General features: G+C 52.6%; 1 protein-coding gene across 3 annotated transcripts in view; it reads left to right on the top strand.

Moving 5' to 3' along the window:
* Positions 1-24,781, top strand: part of LOC140423806 (serine/threonine-protein kinase VRK1-like) — a 212,140-nt gene that overhangs the window by 37,490 nt on the left and 149,869 nt on the right. For all 3 annotated transcript variants that reach the window (XM_072507813.1, XM_072507814.1, XM_072507815.1), the window contains 2 exons: positions 13,278-13,370; positions 18,617-18,749. In XM_072507813.1, the coding sequence (XP_072363914.1) occupies positions 13,278-13,370; positions 18,617-18,749 (226 nt within the window). The remainder of the gene's footprint in view (positions 1-13,277; positions 13,371-18,616; positions 18,750-24,781) is intronic.

Genomic DNA, 24,781 nt, shown 5'->3' with positions numbered 1-24,781 from the left:
GAAATAAACATTGGATCCCTTAACACCCCTTTCATCAAAGATAACCCTGAAAATAATACAATACTAAATAATCCCTCAAAATGTTCCTTCAAACATCCAAAAGGCTTCAAACCTTCAAAACAGTAACACACCAGGTCACAGGCAATATATATTTTCTGTTGGATGGCAGAGATATATCAGCTTGGTTGACTTCAGCTCCAGCACCTTGCTTTTCTTCCTGCACATCTCTGGAAACACACAGACACACACAAGCTGCTTTTTCAAACTGGCTTTCTCCCTTCAAGCAGCTCACAGCAAATCAGAACTTCTCAAGCTGCTGTCTCAAACTGGCTTTCTCCTTTTAAGCAACTCACAGCAAAACAGCCAGGCACTTTTCAGCTGCTCTCAGCAAAACCAGCCAGGCACTTTTCAGCTGCTCTCAGCAAAACTGAAACCAAAAGCAGATGTGAGCTCAGCTCCCCCCCCCCCCCCCTGACATCACTTCAGTAATATGATCAACTCCTTAAAGGTACATTGCTTCATCATCCATTTCTAAAAGGTACTCTCACATGACACAACACACACAATTTTTTTTAAAAAGGAGGGGAGATGTCACAATATACATCTATGTATACAATGGAGTGCAGACAGGCAGTGATTGACACACATGATGACCAGTAAGCACACAGAACAGAGCAGCCAATCACCAGACAGGACACAACCACTATAAAGCTAGAGGGCAACAGTTTTCCCGTTCTCTCGGGACCCAGCCTCTGAGACAATCAGAGCTCGTGAGCTAGTCAGTGCCCACACCATGTGGTAGCTAGGTTAGTCTGGTCAGGCTAGTGTCAGGTCTCCAGTCAAGTCAGCATAGTGTCAACCCACAGTTGAACATGTATAATAGTTTGGATGTTGATTAAAATTGTGTTGCATTTTATCAAATGTTGGAGGTCTGTCTCTCGCTACACTTCATCAAATGCAGTTCATCTTGACCCAGCCTACCCAACAAATCACCCCTTATCCCCCAAGAGCCAACCTGGGGAGTTACTCGAAGAGGCTGGAGATGACAGACTGCCCTAGGAAAGTGTGGACACATGTGCATGATCTTCATCTGGTGGTCGCACACAACCTGTATGTTCAGGGAGTGGAGCCCCTTTCTATTAATATAGGGCACTCCCAGATGGCCCGGTGAGCGCAGGGCAACATGCGTAACATCTATTATCCCCTGGAACTATGGCATCCTGGCAATGATGGAGTAACCTGCAGCCTGGCATCTTGTTTGGCTTGGTCCATGTCAACGATGATGTTGTTTTCTGCCCGGGCATACAGGGCATCTGTGACCTTTTGGATGCCCTGTGGGCTGTGGCCTGCGAGATACCACACAGATCCCCGCTCGAGCCCTGGAATGATCCTGAGGCGTGAATGTTCAGGGCTGTGGTGACGTTGACGGCCACCGGGAGTGGGTGTCCTCCTCCTCCTCCATGTGTGCCAAGTTCGCAAGGACTTGGCACAGGTGATGCATGTCTCCTTGTTGAGGCGGAGCCTCCTGCAGCATGCGCTGTCCATTAGCTGTTCGAATGACCATCAACACCTGTATACCCTGGGTCATCACTCTGCTGCAGCTGTCTCTAGCGTCTGGATGCCCGGGCTACCAGCAGCAACACTAGGGCAACCTTTGGGTTCAAAATCCCTGCCAAAGCATTCAATATATGTAGGGCATTGAGAGAGGGTGTTAGACTGACAAACAGCAGTGACTCCAACCCCGGGACCCACCAATTCCCCCATTGATCACCTCCTCCTCCCCACCCGGACTGCTCTGCCGCAGTGGGCCCCCTCACCGGACCCCAAACCCTATACCCTGGACACCCGCTCATAACGGCACCTGAAACGGATGCTGGTCCCCTACCGGTGGCACTCACCCACCCTCCAGCGTGGACATATCCCCGGAGCTGTGTTCCATCCTCTGGGTAATTGGAGGTTGGCTGCTGTGTGTGTGGTGTTGCCTCCCGCAGTGTTCAGACACAGTGTCTAGGCATCACGGTCTGATTGTGATGCTGGCCAATGACTCCTACATGCTACATGGTCCCCCCACCCATGGGAATCCACTTGGGTTGTGTGAATGTGGTGGTATGTATTTTTTTTTTAAGTATGTATTTTATTAAAATTTTTCAAACACACATTTGTCCGTTTTTACAACTCAACAAGGTATTATACATTAACTGTTAAATAACATTTAAATAATATAGTGAACTAACAACGACAAATGCTGCTGCTGCCATTTCTATCTTTTCATTATCGTTCCACGAGGTAGTCAAGGAACGGTTGCCACCGCCTGGAGAACCCCTGAGCCGATCCTCTCAACGCAAATTTTATTAATTCCAATCTTATGAACCCTGCCATGTCGTTTATCCAGGCCTCCACGCCTGGGGGTTTCGCTTCCTTCCACATGAGTAGAATCCTACGCCGGGCTACTAGGGACGCAAAGGCCAAAATATCGGCCTCTTTTGCCTCCTGCACTCCCGGCTCTTCCGCAACCCCAAATATATAACCTGTGGTTATTCCTTATCGGGGACCACACCGAGGCACCCGTCACTCCCCTGTGTCGCCTCCACTGCCCCCAGATCCTCAAGGTTGCCACCACCACTGGGTTTGTGGTGTACCTTTTCGGGGAGAACGGCAGCGGCGCCGTCACCAGCGCTTTTAGGCTCGTTCCCTTACAGGACGCCATCTCCAGCCTCTTCCACGCTGCTCCCTCTTCCTCCCTCATCCACTTACAGACCATCGACACATTGTCAGCCCAGTAGTAGTCGTCAAACTCGGCAGCGCCAGTCCCCCTCTGTCCCTACTACGCTGCAGGAACCCCCTTTTTACTCTCGGGTCTTTCCTGCCCACACAAAGCTCGTGATGCTCCTGTCTATTTTTTTTAAACAGGCCTTTGTGATCAGAATGGGGAGGCACTGAAACACGAAAAGAAACCTCGGGAGGACCACCATTTTAACTGCCTGCACTCTGCCCGCCAACGATAGCAGCACCATATTCCACCTCTTAAAGTCCTCCTCCATCTGCTCCACCAGTCGCATCAGGTTAAGTCTATGCAGGGTTCCCCAGTTCCTGGCCACCTGGATCCCCAGATATCGGAAGTTCCTTTCCACTCTCCTCAGCGGCAGAGCATCTATCCCCCTTCCCTGTTCCACGGGGTGTATTACAAAAAGCTCGCTCTTCCCCATATTTAGCTTGTATCCCGAGAACTCTCCAAACTCCCTAAGTATCTGCATTACGTCTGGCATCCCCTCTACCGGGTCCGCAACGTATAGCAGTAGATCATCTGCATAGAGCGACACTCGGTGCTCCTCTCCCCCTCTAAGCACCCCCCTCCACTTCTTAGAATCTCTCAGCGCTATGGCCAGTGGTTCAATTGCCAACGCGAACAGTAACGGGGACAGGGGACACCCTTGTCTTGTACCCCTATGTAGCCGAAAATACCCCGATCTTTGCCGGTTTGTGACTACGCTTGCCACCGGAGCCCTATATAAGAGTCTGACCCATCCAATAAACCCCTCACCGAACCCGAACCTCTTCAGCACCTCCCACAGATAGTCCCACTCCACCCTATCGAATCCCTTCTCTTCATCCATCGCCGCCACTATCTCTGCCTCCCCCTCCGGTGGGGGCGTCATCATCACCCCCAGCAACCTTCGTACATTAACATTCAGTTGTCTCCCCTTTACAAACCCTGTCTGGTCGTCATGCACCACCCCTGGGACGCAGTCCTCTATCCTTGTCGCCATCACTTTTGCCAGCAGTTTGGCATCTACATTTAGGAGTGAGATAGGCCTGTATGACCCGCATTGCAGCGGGTCCTTATCTCATTTCAGGATTAGCGATATCGTCGCCTCCGACATTGTCGGGGGTAGCATCCCCCTTTCCTTAGCCTCATTAAAGTTTTTCGCCAAGAGCGGGGCCAACAGATCCATATACATCCTGTAGAATTCCACCGGAAACCCGTCTGGTCCCGGGGCCTTCCCTGCCTGCATGTTCCCCAGTCCTTTAATCACCTCATCCACCTCGATTAGCGCCCCCAGACCTGCCACCTCCTGCCCCTTCACCTTCAGGAACCTTAGCTGGTCCAGAAAGTGTAACATTCCTTCTTTTCCCCCCGGGGGTTGGGACTTATAGAGCCTCTCATAAAAGGTCTTGAACATCTCGTTCACTTTCCCTGCTCTCTGCTCCATATTTCCCGTTTCGTCCCTAACTCCCCCGATCTCGCTCGCCGCCATCCTCTTCCGAAGTTGGTGGGCCAACTGCCGGCTCGCCTTTTCCCCATACTCATATTGCATCCCCTGTGCCTTCCTCCACTGTGCCTCTGCCTTTCCCGTGGTCAGCAGGTCAAACTCCGTCTGTAGTCTTCGTCTTTCTCTGAATAGCCCTTTGTCTGGGGCCTCCGCATATTTTTTATCCACCCTCAAAATTTCCCCCACTAATCTCTCTGTTTCTTTGCCCTCTTGTTTCCCTTGTGGGCTCTGATGGAGATCAGCTCCCCTCTAACCACCACCTTCAGCGCTTCCCATACTACCCCCACCTGAACCTCCCCATCGTCATTGACCTCCAAGTATCGCTCAATACACCCCCTCACCCTTCCGCAGACCCCCTCGTCCGCCAGTAGTCCCATATCTAGTCGCCAGAGTGGGCACTGCTCCCCTTCCTCTCCTAGTTCCAAATCCACCCAATCCGGGGCGTGGTCTGAAATGGCTATGGCTGAGTACTCCGTTCCTGCCACTTTCGGGATCAGTGCCCTTCCCAAAACGCAAAAGTCTATCCGGGAGTATACCTTATGGACGTGGGAGAAGAAAGAGAACTCTTTAGTCATCGGCCTGGCGAATCTCCACAGATCCACTCCCCCCATTTGTTCCATAAATCCCTTAAGCACCTTGGTCACTGCCGGCCTTCTCCCGGTCCTGGATCTCGACTGGTCCAGCCCTGGGTCCAGCACTGTATTAAAATCCCCCCCCCCCCATTACCAAGCTTCCCACCTCCAGGTCCGGGATACGTCCCAGCATTCGCTTCATGAATCCCACGTCATCCCAGTTCGGGGCATATACATTCACCAGCACAACTGCCTCTCCCTGCAGTCTGCCACTCACCATCACATATCTGCCCCCACTGTCCACCACTATATTCTTAGCCTCGAATGATACACATTTCCACACCAATATTGCCACCCCTCTGTTTTTCGCGTCCAACCCTGAGTGGAATACCTGTCCCACCCATCCTTTTCTTAATCTAACCTGATCCGCCACCTTCAGGTGCGTCTCCTAGAGCATGACTACGTCCGCCTTCAGTTTCTTTAAGTACGCAAACACCCGTGCCCTCTTAATCGGCCCATTTAAGCCTCCCACATTCCACGTGATCAGCCGGATTGGGGGGCCATTCACCCCCCCCCCCCTCGTCGACTAGGAAATTCCCCGTCCAACATTACTGTACAATAGCCCTCTCCTTTCCCCACTTTACATTCCTGTATCACCACCTCGCTGCTTCTCTCCAAACATCAAACTCTCAAATCTAGTCCAGTTTCTCTTCTTGGATGCCTCATCCGCCATCTCAAAGTAGTGGTGCTTGCCCTGATGCGTGACCCACAATCGCACCGGCTGCAGCATCCCAAATTTTATCTTCTTCCTATGGAGCACCGCCTTGGCCCGGTTAAAGCTCGCCCTCCTTCTCGCCACCTCCGCACTCCAGTCCTGATACACCCGTATCACCGCATTCTCCCATTTGCTACTCCGCGCCTTCTTGGCCCAGCTCAGGACCATCTCTCTGTCCATGTAGCGATGGAACTTCACCACTATTGCTCTTGGTGTTTCACCTGCCTTTGGTCTTCTCACGAGGACCTGGTACGTTCTCTCCATTTCCAAGTGGCCCGTTGGGGCCTCAGCTCCCATTAGCGTGTGGAGCATCGTGCTCGCATAAGGTCCAACATCAGCTCCCTCTGCTCCTTCGGGGAGACCTAGAATCCGTAGGTTTTTCCTCCTCGAGCTATTCTCCAGGGCTTCCACCCTTTCTATGCACCTCTTGTGTAGTGCCTCGTGTGTCTCCGTTTTTACCACCAGACCCTGTATCTCATCTTCATTCTCGGCTGCCTTTGCCTTCACTCCACGGAGCTCCATCTCCTGGACCTTTTGTGTTTCCTTCAGTCCCTCGATTGCCACTAGCATCGGCGCCAGCACCTCTTTCTTAAGCTCCTCCACACATCGACGGAGAAACTCCTGCTGGTCCGGGCCCCATACCATCTGGGCTCCATCCGCCGCCATCTTGCTTCTCCCTTCTCTTCTCTGCCGCTGCTCCAAAGGATCCTTCGCAATCTGGCCACTACCGCCGCTCCTTTCCATACACACCCGGGGGGACTCCTTCCTTTGTCACCCCGCACTGGGTTAGGTTAAAAAAAAAAAATTCCGTTGGGGCTCCCGATAAGAGCCCAAAAGTCCGTTAGAATGGGAGCTGCCGAAACGTGCGGCTTAGCAGTGCATCACCGTAACCGGAAGTCGTGGTGGTATGTATTAGGGGTAGTACGGTACCTGTGATGCCGAGTGGCTATTGGTAGACAGACATTGGGTCCTGGTTGGATCTGCCGCCCGCTGGCTCCACCCAGTAAGGCGGAGTATAAGAGCCCGGGTTCTCCCAGCAGCCTCATTCTGTAACTGAGCTGCTGGGGAACAAGTCTTGCTTAATAAAGCCTCGATTGACTTCATCACTTCTCGACTCGTGAGTAATTGATTGTGCTACAATTTATTAAGCAGACTTAAAGAGACTATGGAGCTCCGGATCGCCCCGGAGTGTCTGCGAATCAGCCCCCATGCAGCAAACTCTGCGGGCATATTTAAACACTGGCTAGCATGCTTCGAAGGATACCTCCGAACGGCCCCCGGCCGGACCACGGAAGACCAGAAAATGCAGGTCCTGCATTCCAGGGTGAGCCCGGAGATCTACAGGCTCATCGAAGACGCGGAGGATTTCCCGATGGCGTTCACCATGCTGAAAGGGGTCTACATTCGGCCCATAAACCAAGTCTACGCATGCCACCAACTCCCCTGAGACGGCAAATCCCCAGAGAATCGCTGGACGAGTTCTACAGCGCGCTGCTGATATTGGGAAGGAACTGCAACTGCCCGTCGGTGAGCGCAAACGAACATACGGAGCTCCTAATCAGGGATGCTTTTGTGGCAGGTATGACCTCTTCTCAAATTCGCCAAAGACTTCAAGAGAGAGACTCGTTAGGACACACAGAGGTATGGGCCCTTGCGGCCTCCCTCGACGTAGCCTCACAAAATGCCCGCGCCTACGGCCCCGACCGCGCGGCAGCCCCTTGGGCTCCGTGGGCCCCCGTTGCGACCGACTCCCCGGCACCCCCCACCCCTCCGCAAGCCTGCGCGGCCAGAGCACCAGATCATCCGGGTGGGCCCTGCTGCAATTTTTACGGGCAGGCGAAACACCCCCGGCAACGCTGCCCGGCCCGCTCGGCCATATGTAAAAGCTGCGGCAAAAAGGGGCACTACTCAGCGGTGTGCCAGTCCCGGGGAGTCGCCGCAATCTCCGGGGTAGAACGGGGACAGCAGACTCAACCCCCACAACGATCCATGTGCGGCGAGCGGGCGCCGCCATTTTGGGTCCCGGACGCCACGCGGGGAGGATGGGCGCCGCCATCTTGTGACCCCCTGGCCACATGCGATCCAAGGGCGTGGCCATTTTGTCCGCCCCCGACCACGTGCGTTCCATGGACGCCGTAATTTTGGCTGATAGCCAAGGACCCCAGCATAGACGGCTCCACGGGGTCTGAAGAAAACGCCGTGATGCAACAACCACGACTGACTTCGGTGACCCTGGACCAGTCGCGGCCCCGGACGCTCCAAACGGCAACAACAACGGTGCTGGTCAACGGGTACGAGACACCATGCCTGATCGACTCTGGGAGCACGGAAAGTTTTATCCATCCGGACACGGTAAGACGCTGTTTTCTTTCCATTCGTCCGAGCATCCAAAAGATTTTCCTGGCAGCGGGATCCCATTCCGTAGAGATCAAAGGGTTCTGCATCACGAACCTAACGGTGCAAGGGAGGGAGTTTAAGAATTATCGGCTTTATGTCCGTCCCCAACTCTGCGCTCCCACTCTCGGGGTTAGATTTCCAGTGTAACCTCCAGAGCCTAACGTTCCAGTTCGGCGGCCCTATACTCCCCCTCACTATCTGCAGCCTCGCGACCCTCAAGGTTGAACCGCCTTCCTTGTTTGCGAACCTCACCCCGGATTGCAAACCCGTCGTCACTAGGAGCAGACGATACAGCGTCCAGGATCGAACGTTTATCCGGTCTGAAGTCCAGCGGCTGCTGAAGGAAGGCATAATCCAGGCCAGCAATAGTCCCTGGAGAGCCCAGGTGGTAGTTGTAAAGACCGGGGAGAAGCAGAGGATGGTCGTAGACTATAGTCAAACCATCAACAGGTACACGCAGCTAGATGCGTACCCTCTCCCCCGCATATCCGACATGGTCAATCGGATTGCACAGTACAAGGTCTTTTCCACCGTGGACCTTAAGTCCGCATACCACCAGCTTCCCATCCGCCCGAGTGACCGCAAGTACACGGCCTTCGAGGCAGACGGGCGGCTCTACCACTTTTTAAGGGTCCCATTTGGCGTCACTAACGGAGTCTCGGTCTTCCAACGGGTGATGGACTGAATGGTTGACCAGCACGGTTTGCGGGCCACGTTCCCATACCTTGACAATGTAACCATCTGCGGCCATGACCAGCAGGACCACGACGCCAACCTCCGCAAATCCCTCCAGACCGCTAATGCCCTGAACCTCACTTATAACGAGGAAAGATGCGTTTTTAGCACCAACCGTCTGGCCATCCTTGGATACGTAGTGCGCAATGGAGTGATAGGCCCCGACCCTGAACGCATGCGCCCCCTTTTGGAATTTCCCCTCCCCCACTGCTCCAAAGCCCTGAAACGCTGCCTGGGCTTCTTCTCGTACTACGCCCAGTGGGTTTCCCAATACGCCCGTTAATCCAGTCCACTACCTTCCCCCTGTCGACAGAGGCCCGCCAGGCCTTCAGCCGCATCAAAGCGGATATCGCAACGGCCACGATGCACGCAATCGACGAGTCCCTCCCCTTCCAAGTTGAGAGCGGCGCATCCGATGTAGCTCTGGCGGCCACCCTCAACCAAGCGGGCAGACCCGTGGCCTTTTTCTCCCGGACCCTCCACGCCTCAGAAATCCGCAACTCCTCAGTGGAAAAGGAAGCCCAGGCCATAGTGGCAGCTGTGCGACATTGGAGGCATTACCTGGCCGGCAGGAGATTCACTCTCCTCACTGACCAACGGTCGGTAGCCTTTATGTTCGATAATGCACAGTGGGGCAAAATCAAGAACGACAAGATCTTACGGTGGAGGATTGAGCTCTCCACCTATAACTATGAGATCTTGTATTGTCCCGGAAAGCTGAACGAGCCTCCTGATGCCCTGTCCCGCGGCACATGTGCCAACGCACAAATAGACCGCCTCCAAGCCCTGCACGAGGACCTCTGCCACCCGGGGGTCACTCGATTCTACCATTTTGTGAAGTCCCGCAAGCTCCCCTACTCTGTTGAGGAGGTCCGTACAGCCACCAGGAACTGCCAGATCTGCGCAGAGTGCAAACCGCACTTTTTCAGGCCAGATAGAGTGCACCTGATAAAGGCTTCCCGTCCCTTTGAACGCCTCAGTTTGGATTTCAAAGGCCCCCTCCCCTCTACCGACCGCAACACGTACTTCCTAAACGTGGTGGACGAATACTCACGTTTCCCCATTGCCATCCCCTGCCCCGACATGACAGCGGCCACAGTCATTAAAGACCTCGGCACCATCTTTACACTGTTCGGTTTCCCCGCATACATCCATAGCGACAGGGGGTCCTCCTTCATGAGCGACGAACTGCGTCAGTTCCTGCTGAGCAAGAGCATTGCCTCGAGCAGGACAACCAGTTACAACTCCCGGGGGAACGGTCAGGTAGAGAGGGAGAATGGTACTGTCTGGAAGGCCGTCCTACTGGCCCTACGGTCCAGAAATCTCCCAGTTTCCCGGTGGCAGGAAGTCCTCCCGGATGCCCTCCACTCCATCCGGTCGCTGCTGTGTACCACCACTAATCAAACGCCTCACGAGCGCCTCCTTGTCTTCTCTCGGAAGTCCTCCTCCGGAACGTCGCTGCCGACTTGGCTGGCAGCACGAGGACCCATCTTGCTCTGAAAGCATGTGCGGGCGCACAAATCGGACCCGTTGGTCGTGAGGGTTCACCTTCTCCACGCAAACCCTCAGTACGCCTACGTAGCGTACCCCGACGGCCGACAGGACACGGTCTCCCTGCGGGACCTGGCGCCCGCCGGAACCACACACACACCCCCAACACCAATCACCCCCTCCCTCCCACCGGCGTACCTCATGGCCGCTCCCTTCCTGGGTAAATCGGCCCTCCTCCCGTGCCCGCCCAGGAGTAAGGAAACAGGGACGAACAGCGCAACGCTCCCAGAGACGACAGTGCCCGAGCCAGCACCTGCACCACCACCGGGGCTGAGGCGATCGACGAGCATGACCAGGGTACCCGCTCGACTCATAGAATCCGTGTGACAAAAATCTGTAAATAATTCTGACAAAACCTGTAAATAGTTAACTGTTGAGCTCAATGCATAGCCACTGTATGAAAATAATTCCAGGACCAGCTTTGTAAACCCCTACCACCATGCGACCCACCACCCCGCCGGGTTCCTTTTTAACAAGGGGTGAATGTGGTGGTATGTATTAGGGGTAGTACGGTACCTATGATGCTGAGAGGCTATTGGTAGACAGACACTGGGTCCTGGTTGGATCTGCCGCCTGCTGGCTTCACCCAGTAAGGCGGAGTATAAGAGCCCGGGTTCTCCCAGCAGACGCATTCTGTAACTGAGCTGCTGGGGAACAAGTCTTGCTTAATAAAGCCTCGATTGACTTCGCCACTTCTCGACTCGTGAGTAATTGATTGTGCTACAGTGAAGTGCTCACTTAACCACGTTTGCCAATTCCATGCAAGCAATAGCCTCAGCCGCACGGCCAGGTGCCTCGACAATCGATGGAGGTTATGGGTGGTCGGTGGGGCAGACAGCCAGGGATTGCCCCGGAACGGGTACACATGATCCAGGGGTTGGCATGGTGGTGCTGCGAGAAGTAGCCCCCTGTTGCCTCCTTTCCAGAGCTTCACCCCCACCCTCCCAGGCGGCCCCCCCGCCCCGAACTTGTAAAAAAAAATAAAAATGAAATGAATAAAATGAATGAAACCCCGCCGAACTTGAAAAACAAAAAGCTGCGACCGTTTAAAAAAAAAAGCGGCCACACTGCGCATGCGTGCCCGATCATCAGCGTGCATGCGTATAGTTTTGCGCATGTGTGCCGATGATCGGGCATGCATGCGCAGTGCGGCCGCATTTTGTTGACATGTTCGCGGCCATTTTGAAGGGCGCTTGCAGCCTGCGCTATTAACAGCCGGTTGCTGCAAATTTACGCGATCGGGAGCGCCGCGACGGACGGCTCCGCAACCCTCCCGACACCCGCGGTGGCGTCCCCGAGTTTGACAATGCTTGGCCTAGCTGACTCGGACCATCATGCCGAACTGCTAAATGTTTAGCGTTTTTAAGTTCTGTGTTTATATTAGCAGCAATTTGCAAATGGTCTCCAATTCAGATTTCATCCTGTGATTAGACAGCATATGAGAAATAGAGGGTGAAATTTTCCCTTCCAGGACTAAGTCTCAGGAGGGCAGGGGGCAGGGAGTGCTTTCTGCTGTGCAGGGTGACAGGAAACCACGTCATATCTTCCATCCCCAGTATAAATTAATTATGTATCTGGGGGTTTTCACTGTCCTCAATGGCAGGGTGGGCTTGTTGGCACACGTCCTGTGATCATATACAGCCGCCATATTGAAAAGGCGCTCAACATCACTGACCCACTATTGAAGAAAGAAGATGGATCTCCTGAAGAAAGAAGATAGATATCCAGGAAAATTCTGAGGCTGGAAAATGGGTCTCCTCAAAGACACTGGGCGCGATTCTCCACTCCTACGCCGGTTGGGAGAATCGCCTGGGCCGCCAAAATCTCCAGGGACGCCGGTCCGACGCGCTCCCGCGATTCTCCCAAGCGGCGGGAACGGCCCGGTCGAGTTTCGCGGGCCGCAGGCCGGAGAATCGCCGGAGACACCCAAAATGGCGATTTTCCGGCACCTCCACTATTCTGAGGCCCGGATGGGCTGAGCAGCCAGGCCAAAACGGCGGGTTCCCCCCGGCGCCGTCCACACCTGGTCGCTGCAGTCGTGGGCGGTGCGTGAACGCTGGGGGGGGGCAGCCTGTGGGGGGGGCGAGGGGGGATCCTGCACCGGGCTTCACCTGGAATGTGGGGTGGCACGCGATCGGTACCCACCGATCGTCGGGCCGTCCTCTCTGAAGGAGGACCTCCTTCCTTCCGCGGCCCCGCACGATCCATCCCCCATCTTCTTGCGGGGCGGATTTAGAGAGGACGACAACCACGCATGCGCGGATGACGCCCGTTATGCGGCGCCGGCCGCGTCATCTATGCGGCGCCGCTTTTACACGGGCGACAAGGCCTGGCGTGTGTAGATGACGCGGCCCCGATCCTGGCCCATTGTCAGGGCCAGAATCCGTCGTGAACCTCGACGGCGTTCACGACGGCGCAGCCACTTCGGCGTGGGAGTGGAGAATCCCGGCCACTGAATCTGGAGATCCGCCTGATAGATGCTCGCCCCACCCACTGCTATGGCGTTCCAGTGTCCAGGGTTGATGGTGGACCCCTATCCTGAGCTCCAGAGGCAACCCTTCTTCAGATAAGTCCCGACTTCTGCACGCCACACTGATCCCAACATGTTCTGGACTGATGTGTTTCCCCGCTGGTTTTGTCGAGAATCGGGCATGAGGGGAAGGTTCTGATTGGGCCTTAACCTGCTTCTGATTCAGGGATGCAAATCAGTTTCACATCAGCCTCCAGTGGGATTCCCAATCCACCATGGTGGGCAGCATCGGGAGATCCCGCTGTAACTTAATTCTCACCACCGGCAACCCCCCCCCCCCCACACCCATACCCGATCATTGCTCCCACCGATGGGGAAATGGGAGAATTCCATCCACAGTATTTTGGTGTTGTGCTGTGTAAAGTAACGTAACATCATCATGTGTAATATAATGTTCCTTGTATTCTACAGGCTGCCATTCACATTTTATTTATTTATTTATACAGCTTGACGTTTTGGAGTTTATTCATGAACATGAATACATCCATGGTGATATCAAGTCAGCAAACCTGCTTCTGGGCTTCAAAAATTACAAAGAGGTATTGTACATCCATCCTGCTGATAAAACAGTTCTGCATGTTTATTTTATTTAACGAACAAAAGAGAAAAAGTGCAAGGTCATACAGAGCAAGTGGATAAGAGCAAAAGGCAAAAGATGTAGTGATGTGGCTGATTTAGGAATCTCAACCTTTTGTTTTCAAATCTGGAAGCTGTGAACCGTGACCGTCAAAACATTTATGACCTCAGATCTCCAATTGTTAGACTCTCATGGCATTTACCCCATAAATATTAATAAGTTGCAGATATTGTTGCCATTATATCTTGTACTGCAACATCTTGAGCTATCCAAATAGCTTTAACTGGGGTATGCATTTGTTGATGAGAACTGATAAATGGAGATCAAAGACAAACGTATTTGTAAAAATATTATACTTGAAGTAATGTAAAAGTGTAAGAATCTCAGTGACGAGAAATACACAGGGCGTGATCTTCTGGCCTCGTTACTCTCGTGCTCAAGCGTAATGAGGCCGGTGAATAGCAGGAGAGGCCAAAAAAGGGAACCGTGCCAGGTGCCATACAGTTTGTGATGTAGCCGGCCTGCTCACGTCGGCGGATTCGGAATCTCGCCGTACCGTGGCGAGAAACCAATTATCACCACTTAAGCCCCATTTCCAAACAATTAACGAGAGCCACCTGTCATCCAAAGGCCTGCTGTCATTCAGCGGCCTCCCCAGCAAGTGCTTCCGCTGACTGGTACTCCTTTTTAAAAACGTTAATCTGATGGGAAGGCTTCTATGGGGAGCCGAGGATGTGAGTAGCAATCTTTGCTCACAGGCAAAGAGACCGGTGGCCCTGGGCTTGCCATCCCAGTGCTTAGCGGGGGGTGAGGAATTCTGTGCAGGGGTGGGCTGCCATGGGAGGGGGGGGGGGGGGAGGTGCTGGGGGGGGGCAACTGGAGGTGTAATTGCTCACGGCAACACCGTGCCAACCCTTGGATCCCAACCCCATGCCGAGGGCAACCCCTGTCCCTGCCATTCTGCCCCACCAATCACCCACAACCCCCACCGACTGCTGAGGCCTCTGGCTGCATGGCTGAAGGCTATTGCTAATAGGGAATTGGCAATCGTGGTTAAGTGAGCACTTGACACATGCCAAGTGGGTTCCCATGGGTAGGCGGGCTTTATAGCATATGGGAGTCATTGCCTAGCATTCCAATCACATCTTGATGCCTGGACACTATGTGGGAGTCAACACCGTACACACAGCAGCCAACATCCGAACACCCAGGGGATGGGTCACAGCTCCCGGGACAGGACCACGGCCGGTGGGTATGTGCCACGGGGAGGGGTGGCAACGTTAGCCACACGCGTGGTTCATAGTTGGGGGGGGGGGGGGTGAAGGGAGGGTTGGGGTGGAGGGAGGGTTGATAGGAAAATTGTGGCCATGATGCAGAGCCACATGCGATTCAATCGGGAGGGGAGAAAGCTTTTCAATGGTGAAACCACTGTCAGCTGACAACGCAGCTTATAGGATGACTATAAAACAGCCTCCTGGTGAAAAAGGGTGACTCTACATCACGACCACAACGTTCCTGTCCAACTACATTGCCATTAAAATAACCCTTGAGAGCACAAAGATGACACAGGTATCTTTCAAATATTTTGCATGACATTGGTTTCACTTTATTCATGTGTACATCATTGTTATTTGTTGAGACAAGTTCAGTCAGAGAGCTAAATGTACTGACACATCGCGTATTTGACATGCATTGATGGCTACAGGGGAGTTAGAGAAATGTTCTTTATTGTGGAAGAAACAATGTTGTGCTTTTTTGTTCACTTTTTATTGGATGTTCATGTTGGTGTCCAGTGTTGTACTCACCACTCTGTGGGACATGGCTGAACTTGCATTATCCAAGATCACTTTCAATGGGAATAACTGAAATGTAGGTGAGCTCAAAGCCTTTAAGGACTGTGAGCCAACACTCTGAAATGGACATACATTTGGACAGCACTGACCAGTTGTTTAGGCTCCTTATTTTCTGCCCGTCCCTGATTGACACATTGTCCCCTTCTCATCACACCCACACTGCCAGCCCCTTCTGATGTCACTCGTCCATGCTTCCAGCCCAGCCTCTGCCCTCCCCTAGATCTCTCTTTCACTCCTACATGCCCCCAACCGCACTCCTCACCACCCGAACCACTGACTCACCCTTATTGGTCTTAAGCATTCATGCGAGCTTCCATTCTCCTTCTCCCCTCCCTTAAACCAGAGTTAAATAAGGAAAACCACTGACCTGACTCACAACTGCACAAAGACAACTTGTGTAGTCCACCTTTAAATGATTTGAACAGGGTACCACAAGATTCTTGTCAGCCGCTGACATTATCTGGAGGGTAGGATTTTCTTAAAAACTTCCACATAATGAATATTCATGGATGCAAATGTATTACAAGTACAAACCTGCCACAAGCCAGTATATAGCTTGTCATACCGCAAATACACCGCTAACTTTCTCTCTGCATCTCGCTCCGCCACCTGGAAATCAGGATCCCGCCTAATTAACTCACCCCTTACACCACATTTCCCGCTGTTATGGACCCCATAATTCTTCCTGATTATACTCTCTCTCTCTCACCCTGACTGTTTCCTGCATTCCTAATCCCTGAAGTCCAAGAGATACGACTTGAAAGGATATTGTGGTCAATGGTTTAGCTGCACCATATGAAGTACAATGTCAGAGCCTACTGTTCACTCTTCCATCATTCTGGAATGCAAAGGTAACTTTGGATTGCCTCTCTCTACAGCAAATCCCCTCCCTGTCCCCACCACTCTCACTCCAACAATAAGTGTAAGGATATCATGTACTTCTTTGTCATTAAGATTAAAATCATCCAGTTCGCTGCATCTGCTGCTTCTCTCCTTTCCACAAGCTTGCTCTTCCAAACTTCCTCAGAATTTGTCCCCTGTTCTAACCTTGAGCTCATATTTTTCTCCACTTTCTCTCTAATGCCCCCATGCCCTCTCTGAGCTTATCTTGTTCAAGAGACCCTCCTCCTGCTCCTCCAAGCCCATCCTATAGATTTTTAAGCAGGGTCAATTGCAATCAATATGGTGAATATGTTGAGTTTTCCAATTCCCTCCCCGTACCCAGTGATGCACTAAGGCAGATTTTCATCCATTTCCTCAGCTAGCAATTCCTGGACTAGATCGCTCGTCTGTCGCGAGGGACATATATATATAGCTTGAGGTGCGCCACTCCACATAATAATTATCTTTATTGTCACAAGTAGGCTTACATTAGCACTGCAATGAAGTTACTGTGAAAAGCCCCTAGTCACCACATTCCGGCGCCTGTTCGGGTACACGGAGGGCGAATTCAGGATGTCCAAATTACCTAACAGCACGTCTTTTGGGACTTGTGGGAAGAAACCAGAGTATCCGGATGAAACACACGCAGACACGGGGAGAATGTGCAGACTCCGCACAGACAGTGACCCAAGCCGGGAATCGAACTGGGCACCCTGGCGCTGTGAAACAACAGTGCTAAGAACTGTGCTACCGTGCTACCCATCAAGTGTGGCTGACCAGGCGTCTCTCCCCCTCTTACTGCTAGCCAGTTGTGTGTTGGAAGGATTTGCAGGTTGACTCACTTAACCTGTTGTGAACACACCTTCCTTGGCGATCAAATCCTGGGGTGGGTCTCGAACCTGGAGCTTCTGGCTCAGCAGAGGTAGGGAGGGTCTCTACCACTGTGGCACAAGACTTTCTCATATGTTGCGTTTAATTGGAGTATATGACAGGAGTATATACTCCTGTCCAATTGGAGTATATACAGCAAAGATATACAACCGTAACAAGTTGTAACAGGCCAGCTTGGTCAGGAAGACTGGCATGTGCAAACAGCTCTTCTCTTTCACTTTTTTCCCTTTCCTTTTCAATGCTTTACTTTTTATTAAAGACTCCCAAAACCACCCAAGAGTGTTACGTCAAAATCACTATTGTTCAATCCTTGGGAGTTTCTCTCCACCTCCTATTGCAACTGAAGCCCTTGCAAACCTTATAGTTTATACCCTTTTCCTGGATTCATTATTCACAACTCTATTGACCTAGAGTGGTCCCTTTTAATACAAGGTGCCTAATACTATGTTTTGTTCTTTGTTCAAAGCATGGAGAGAAGCCCACCCTTATTATGCCTCTTAGCATGCCCAGGATTGTTTTCCATGTCTCATTCTCTGCTGTTTCCTTTACCAGTTTCAAACATCGTCCCCAAGATCAAACCAGCCTTTAAACTGTTCAATCAGCAAGCTCATTGTTTGCTGCTGTCTATTTTCATTTATTTCAGCATAGAGTTGCCCAGAGGCCAGAAATCCAGTCTGACTCTTCTCCTCCCTGAACATTTACTATCGAATGATTTATTATATTTACAAAAAACACCTAGGGCGCGATCTAAAGGAAATGAAACAGTCCCGTGTCGAGCACGTTTAGCCGAGTGTTTCCCTGCACTTACAGCGCCAAGAAAGATCCCGCTATCTAACGGGCATCAGCGGGGAACGCTCCGCCAAGGCGACACTTTGTCTCATTTCCTGCACCTCACATTTCCTGCACCTCACATAAGACCCCCATTGTGACCCCCGGACCCACCCATCGCTCAATCATCAACACCCCACACACCATCTAATAAGGGCAGGGCTGCCCAATCAAAAGTGCGGGCAAAGTGCCACATGGGCTCCTTGACACTGCCAACCTGGCAGTGCTACCTAGGCATCCTGGCAGTGCAAGGGTGGCACCCAGCTGGCACTGCCAGGGCACCCTGGTGGCATCGGGGGAGTAAGGGTATCAACCTGCCAAGAGCCCGGCTACCCTGGGGCCCCCCAAGTTTCTGGGAGACCACCTAAGTATGTTCCGCCAGGTCCCCATTTATGGTAACGGAGCGTCCCGCCGGTGGGGTAATACAGAAATGTGGCGCGGCAGGGCGGAGAATCCAGAGCCATGTCTTTTCTGCATTTGGAGAAAATTTAATTTACCATCAGCGGTTTTGTTGAGAGACTTTACCTGAGGTGGAAACCATTCATTTATTTTTTTTCAAAGATCTAGTCGCTGTCAGCTGTTAGGGCTCTTTGGGATTTTGGGTATAGAGGTTTGGGAAGGATGAAAAAGCAGTGTCTCTGCAGGAAACAGAGATTTGATAGCGAGTCAGCAGTTCTGATGTAGAATGTGACAGGATAACCGTGTTGTTGTCAAAATAACATCCCTTTCATCTTATCGCTTTTAAATATTTCAGATTTATCTAGCAGACTACGGTCTCGCCTTCAGGTACCATCCGAATGGAGCTCACAAGCAATATAAGGAGGATGCCAAGAAAGGTCACAATGGGACAATTGAATTTACGAGTATAGATGCTCACAAAGGTGTAGGTAAGCATTACACCCATTCGGTTCCTGTGCAATTAATGATGTCGCCTGGCAGTTTTGGACAGCATTTATCTTATGTGACTTGTAACCTGGCACTTAAATCCTACCAACTCAGCTGTAGTGGTTACACTGCAGTGTGGGTTATGAAAGCTTATAGCTGACACAGCAGTAAGTGGTGCCATCCATAAAACACCATACTGTACACCTCCAGTAAAGCCCTCTATAATAATGTTGTAAATAATGACATTGTAATTTCTGATAGCATAATTTGGAAAGTAGAATTGAATTTGATTTGCTTGCTTCCAAATGCAATTGCTTCATTTTAGCCATTCTGCCAGCCTGCCAGCTTGGGATTGATGTCCAAAGTTTTTCGACTGTAAATCATTTCGGAAACTCTTAGAGTACGAAACATGTGCTTTCAACAACTGGATTCCTGATGCCTTTCAGGGAAGCTTTGCACCAACCTTTATTCTGCACTTGCAGCTGCATGCTGTCACAAATAATTATTTTAAGATAAGCAACAATATGGATACAGTGTTGTGCTTGGGGTTATTGTTATGTGGCACTTCTTTATAAATCACAGTGCCAGCAATGACTATAACAGGTGTGTAGGTGAATATTGACACTTTTATGATGCAGTTTCCTAATTCAGATAATGTGACACGGGACTTTTCAATGCATTTTGAAATGGAGTGCTGCGCACCAGTCAGTAATTTGATTGTCTAATAGAATTCTTAGAAATATGTTCTGGTGTATTTTCTCACCTACCCTGAAATGGGTATGTGTATTTGAATAGGGCTGGAAAAACGTGACGCAACAACCCCATTTTCCATTGCGCCTGCAGGAGACATTTGAAAGAGCCAAATACAGATTTAAAATCTTTGCAGGTTAATAATTTCTCCACAGATTTTGAAATTATTTTAATAAGTTTTGCTCCTGCTAATTACATTTCCATTTGCATTGATGCTGATAATTGTGCGTTTGCTTTCCCTCCTCCCCACAACCTTTTTAATCTCTTAATACAGGGTGCAAATTGGGTATGCTATTCTACATATATTTCTACAAACATGTATCGGGAGGAAACACTCCGCTGATTGGAATCGCACCTCGCACAAAGGAAGATGGTTGTGGTTGTTTGAGGTCAATCATCTCATCTCCAGGACATCACTGCAGGAGTTTCTCGGCGTAGTGTCCTAGGCCCAACCATCTTCAACTGATTCATCAATGACCTCCCTTCCATCATAAGGTCAGAAGTGAGGATGTTCACAGTCACTGTGCAATGTTCAGCACCATTCGCGGCTCCTCAGACACTGAAGCAGCCCATGTCCAAATGCAGAAATACAGGGACAATATCCAGGCTTGCGCTGACAAGTGGCAAGAAGCATTCACACCACACAAGTGCCAGGCAATGACCATCTCCAATAACAGAGATCAAACGATCGCCCCTTGATATTCACCGGTATTACCATCATTGAATCCTCCACGACCAACATCCTGGGAGTTACCATTGACCACAAACTGAACTGGTCTAGCCATGTAAATGCTGTGGCTACAAGAGCAGGTCAGAGGCTAAGAATCCTATGACGAGTAACTCATTTCCTGAATGAATGAAATGAAATGAAAATCGCGAGTAGGCTTCAATGAAGTTACTGTGAAAAGCCCCTAGTCGCCACATTCCGGTGCCTGTTCGGGGAGGCTGGTACGGGATTCGAACCGTGCTGCTGGCCTGCCTTGGTCTGCATTAAAAGCCAGCGATTTAGCCCAGTGTGCTAAACCGAAACCCCAAAGCCTGTCACTACCTACAAGGCACAAGTCAGGAGTGTGATGGAATACTCCACTTGCCTGGATGGGTGCAGCTCCAACAACACTCAAGAAGCTCGACACCATCCAGGACAAAGCAGCCCACTTGCTCCCCCTTCCACAAATATTCACTCCCTTCACCACTGTGGTAGTATGACTGAGGGTATTACGGTACCTTCAGAGGTGAGCTGCCATTGGTGCAGAGGACTCGCTGCCCATTGGCCCAGGTAAGTCATGTGCCTCTCAGGATATAAGAACCCGTGTTCCCCGGCAGTCGGCCATTCTTCTGTACGTCTGCTGTCGGGCACACATCTTGTGTATTAAAGCCTTTTGTTTGGATCGCATCTTCGCCTCGTGTCCAATTGCTGGTGCATCAATTTAATACACAAGTATTAAAAAGATGGAGCTTTGTATCAAGCCGGAGTGCCTTCGACTCAGCCCGCACGCAGCAAATGCAACAGCTGCATTTAAACACTGGCTGGCGTGTTTTAACAGTTATTTAAGCACAGCTGAAAGCAGCCTGTCGAGGGAACAAAAACTTCATATCCTCCACCCGTGCATGGGCACTGCCGTGTACACGCTCATAGAGGACGAACCAGACTTCGACGCAGCTATGGACTGACTAAAAGGACATTTCATCCGGCCGGTGAACAAGGTCTACGCACGGCATTTGCTGGCCACGAGACAGCAATTCCCTCATGAGTCCTTGGATGAATTCTACCAGACCCTCCTTGTTCTGGGGAGGAACTGCGCCTGTCCACAAGTTTCTGCGGCAGAGCACACCAAACTTTTAATTCGAGATGCCTTTGTGGCGGTTATTCAATCTACCCAGATCCGCCAGAGACTCTTGGAGAAGGAAACTTTAAGCCTCGCTGAGGCGCGGGCCCTCGCCTCCTCTCTCGATATCGCGAACCGCAACGCCCGCGGGTACGCTCCCGACCGCGCGGCGGCTCCCTGGGCGGCATGGAACACGACCCCCCTCACCTCCGCAGACTCTGACCCCCCCCCCAGGCCTGCGCCGCAGGGCGCCCCGATAAACCCACGGGGCACCGCTGCTATTTTTGCGGCCAGGCCAAGCACCCCCGCCAGCGCTGCCCGGCCCGCGCCGCAACCTGTAAGGGCTGCGGCAAAAAGGGCCATTACGCGACTGTTTGCCAGTCCAAGGCAGTCGCTGCTGTCCCGAGCAGCGACCGCGGTTTCCCCCCCCCCGCGCTCCTTACGCGCCCCGAGCGGCCCGCGGACCTCGCTCCCCCCACCGCCACGAGTGACCACCGGGCGCCGCCATTTTGTTCAACCCCCACCATGTGCGGCCGACGGGCGCCGCCATCTTGGATCGGCACCGAGGACCCCGCAAGTGACCACTCGCTGCCGGATGACGACTCTGAGTTCCTGCCTCGACTCGCCTCAGTAACGTTGGATCAGTCACGGCCCCGCAAGCTTTCCACGGCGACCATGAAGATTTTCCTCAACAGTCATGAAACGAGCTGTCTGTTGGACTCCGGGAGCACGGAAAGTTTCGTCCACCCTGCCACGGTAAGACGCTGCGCACTTCCCGTTCATCCGGTTAGACAAAGAATCGCTCTGGCCTCCGGTTCGCACTCGGTCCAGATCACAGGGTGCTGCAGAGCGGACCTCACGGTCCAGGGGAGGGTGTTTAAAAATTATAAGCTCTTCCCCACCTCTGCGCGGCAGCACTCCTGGGGTTAGATTTCCAGTGCAACCTCCAGAGCTCAACTTTCAAATTCGGCAGCACTATGCCCCCCCACTTACTGTCTGCAGCCTCACATCCCTCGAGGTCGATCCCCCATCCTTGTTTGCAAACCTCACCCTGGATTGCAAACCCGTCGCCACCAGGAGCAGACGGTACGGTGCCCAGGACCGGATCTTCGTCAGGTCCGAAGTCCAAAAGGCTCCTGAAGGAGGGGGTTATCGAGGTGAGCAACAGCCCCTGGCGAGCACAAGTGCTGGTGGTTAAGACCGGGGAGAAAAATCGGATGGTCATAGACTACAGTCTGACCATCAACCGATTTACGCAGATGGACGCGTATCCTCTCCCACGTATCTCCGACCTGGTTAACAGGATTGCGCAGTACAAGGTTTTTTCCATGGTGGACCTTAAGTCCGCCTACCACCAGCTCCCCATCCGCACGAGTGACCGAAAGTACATTGCGTTCGAAGCGGATGGGCGACTCTACCACTTTTTAAGGGTTCCTTTCGGTGTCATGAATGGGGTCTCGGTCTTCCAAAGGGAGATGGACCGAATGGTCGACCAACACGATTTACGGGCAACCTTCCCGTATCTCGATAATGTCACCATCTGCGGCCACGACCAGCAGGACCACGACGTCAACCTCCGCAAATTCCTCCGTACCGCAAAACTCCTTAACCTGACCTACAATAAGGATAAGTGCGTGTTTAGCACCGACCGTCTAGCCATCCTCGGCTACGTAGTGCGGAATGGAGTGATAGGCCCCGACCCCGAACGCATGCGCCCCCCTGATGGAGCTCACCCTCCCCCACTCCCCCAAAGCCCTCGAGCGCTGTTTGGGCTTCTTTTCGTATTACGCGCAATGGGTCCCCAATTACGCAGACAAAGCCCGTCCCCTCATCCAATCAGCCACGTTCCCCCTGTCGATGAAAATGAAATGAAATGAAATGAAAATGATGGAGGCCCTCAAGGCCTTTAGTCGCATCAAAGCAGACATTGCAAAGGCCACGATGCGCGCTATCGACGAGTCCCTCCCTTTTCAGCTCGAGAGCGACGCGTCTGATGTTGCTCTGGCGGCCACCCTCAACCAAGTGGGCAGACCCGTGGCTTTCTTCTCCCGGACCCTCCACGCTTCCGAAATCCGACATTCCTCAGTCGAGAAGGAAGCACGGGCCATAGTTGAAGCTGTGCGACATTGGAGGCACTATCTGGCCGGCAGGAGGTTTACCCTCCTCACAGACCAACGGTCAGTAGTTTTCATGTTCGATAATGCACAGAGGGGCATGATAAAGAATGATAAAATCTTGCGGTGGGGGATTGAGTTGTCCACGTACAACTACGACGTCTTGTATCGTCCTGGGAAGCTGAACGAGCCTCCCGATGCCCTGTCCCGCGGGACCTGTGCCAACGCACAAGTGGACCGCCTCCGAACCCTCCACGCGGACCTCTGCCACCCGGGGTCACCCGCTTTTTCCATTTCATAAAGACCCGCAACCTGCCCTACTCCATTGAGGAGGTTAGGCCAGTCACTCGGGACTGCCACATCTGCGCGGAGTGCAAGCCGCACTTCGACCGCCCTGAACGAACGCACCTGATAAAGGCTTCTCGCCCCTTTGAACGCCTCAGCGTGGACTTCAAGGGTCCTCTCCCCTCCAACAACCGCAACACGTACTTCCTCAATGATTGACGAGTACTCCCGCTTCCCATTTGCCATCCCCTGCCCCGACATGACCACAACTACCATCATCAAAGCCCTGCATACCATTTTCTCCCTGTTCGGTTACCCCGCATACATTCATAGCGATCGGGGGTCCTCCTTTATGAGCGACGAGCTGCGTCAATTCCTGCTCAGCAGGGGCATCGCCTCCAGCAGGACGACCAGTTACAACCCCCGGGGTAACGGGCAGGTCGAGAGGGAGAACGGTACGGTCTGGAAGACCGTCCTGCTGGCCCTACGGTCCAGAAATCTCCCAGTCTCCCACTGGCAAGAGGTCCTCCCAGACGCCCTCCACTCCATCCGGTCACTTCTCTGTACCGCCACTAACCAAACGCCTCACGTCTTCATGTTTTTCCCAGGAAGTCTTCCTCAGGGACCCCGCTCCCGACCTGGCTGGCTACCCCCGGGCCCATTCTGCTCCGGAAACACATGCGGGTGCACAAGTCGGACCCGTTGGTCGAAAGAGTCCAGCTACTCCACGCGAACCCGCAGTACGCGCATGTGGAGTATCCCGACGGCCGACAGGACACGGTATCCCTCCGGGACCTGGCACCCGCCGGATCAAGGTCACACCCCCCAGCACCAGCCACCCTCCCCACTCGACACCCACTGCCCCCAGCAACAACGCACCCACAGCTCAGCGGACAGGGACCCCCTCCCCTGGCCTGGCCCCCGCTAGCTCCAACTAGGGGTATGGACACAGAAACAAGATCATCGCTCCCGGAGTCACGGACGACCACCGCTCCGACAAGATCATCGCTCCTGGAGTCACGGATGACCACCGCTCCGACGTCACCGGCACCACTACGC

Source organism: Scyliorhinus torazame, chromosome 1 (genome assembly GCF_047496885.1).
Source record: "Scyliorhinus torazame isolate Kashiwa2021f chromosome 1, sScyTor2.1, whole genome shotgun sequence".
NCBI classification, from domain to species: domain Eukaryota; kingdom Metazoa; phylum Chordata; class Chondrichthyes; order Carcharhiniformes; family Scyliorhinidae; genus Scyliorhinus; species Scyliorhinus torazame.
Note: the sequence above shows the minus strand (reverse complement) of the source record. Positions and strands in the feature narration are given on the sequence as shown.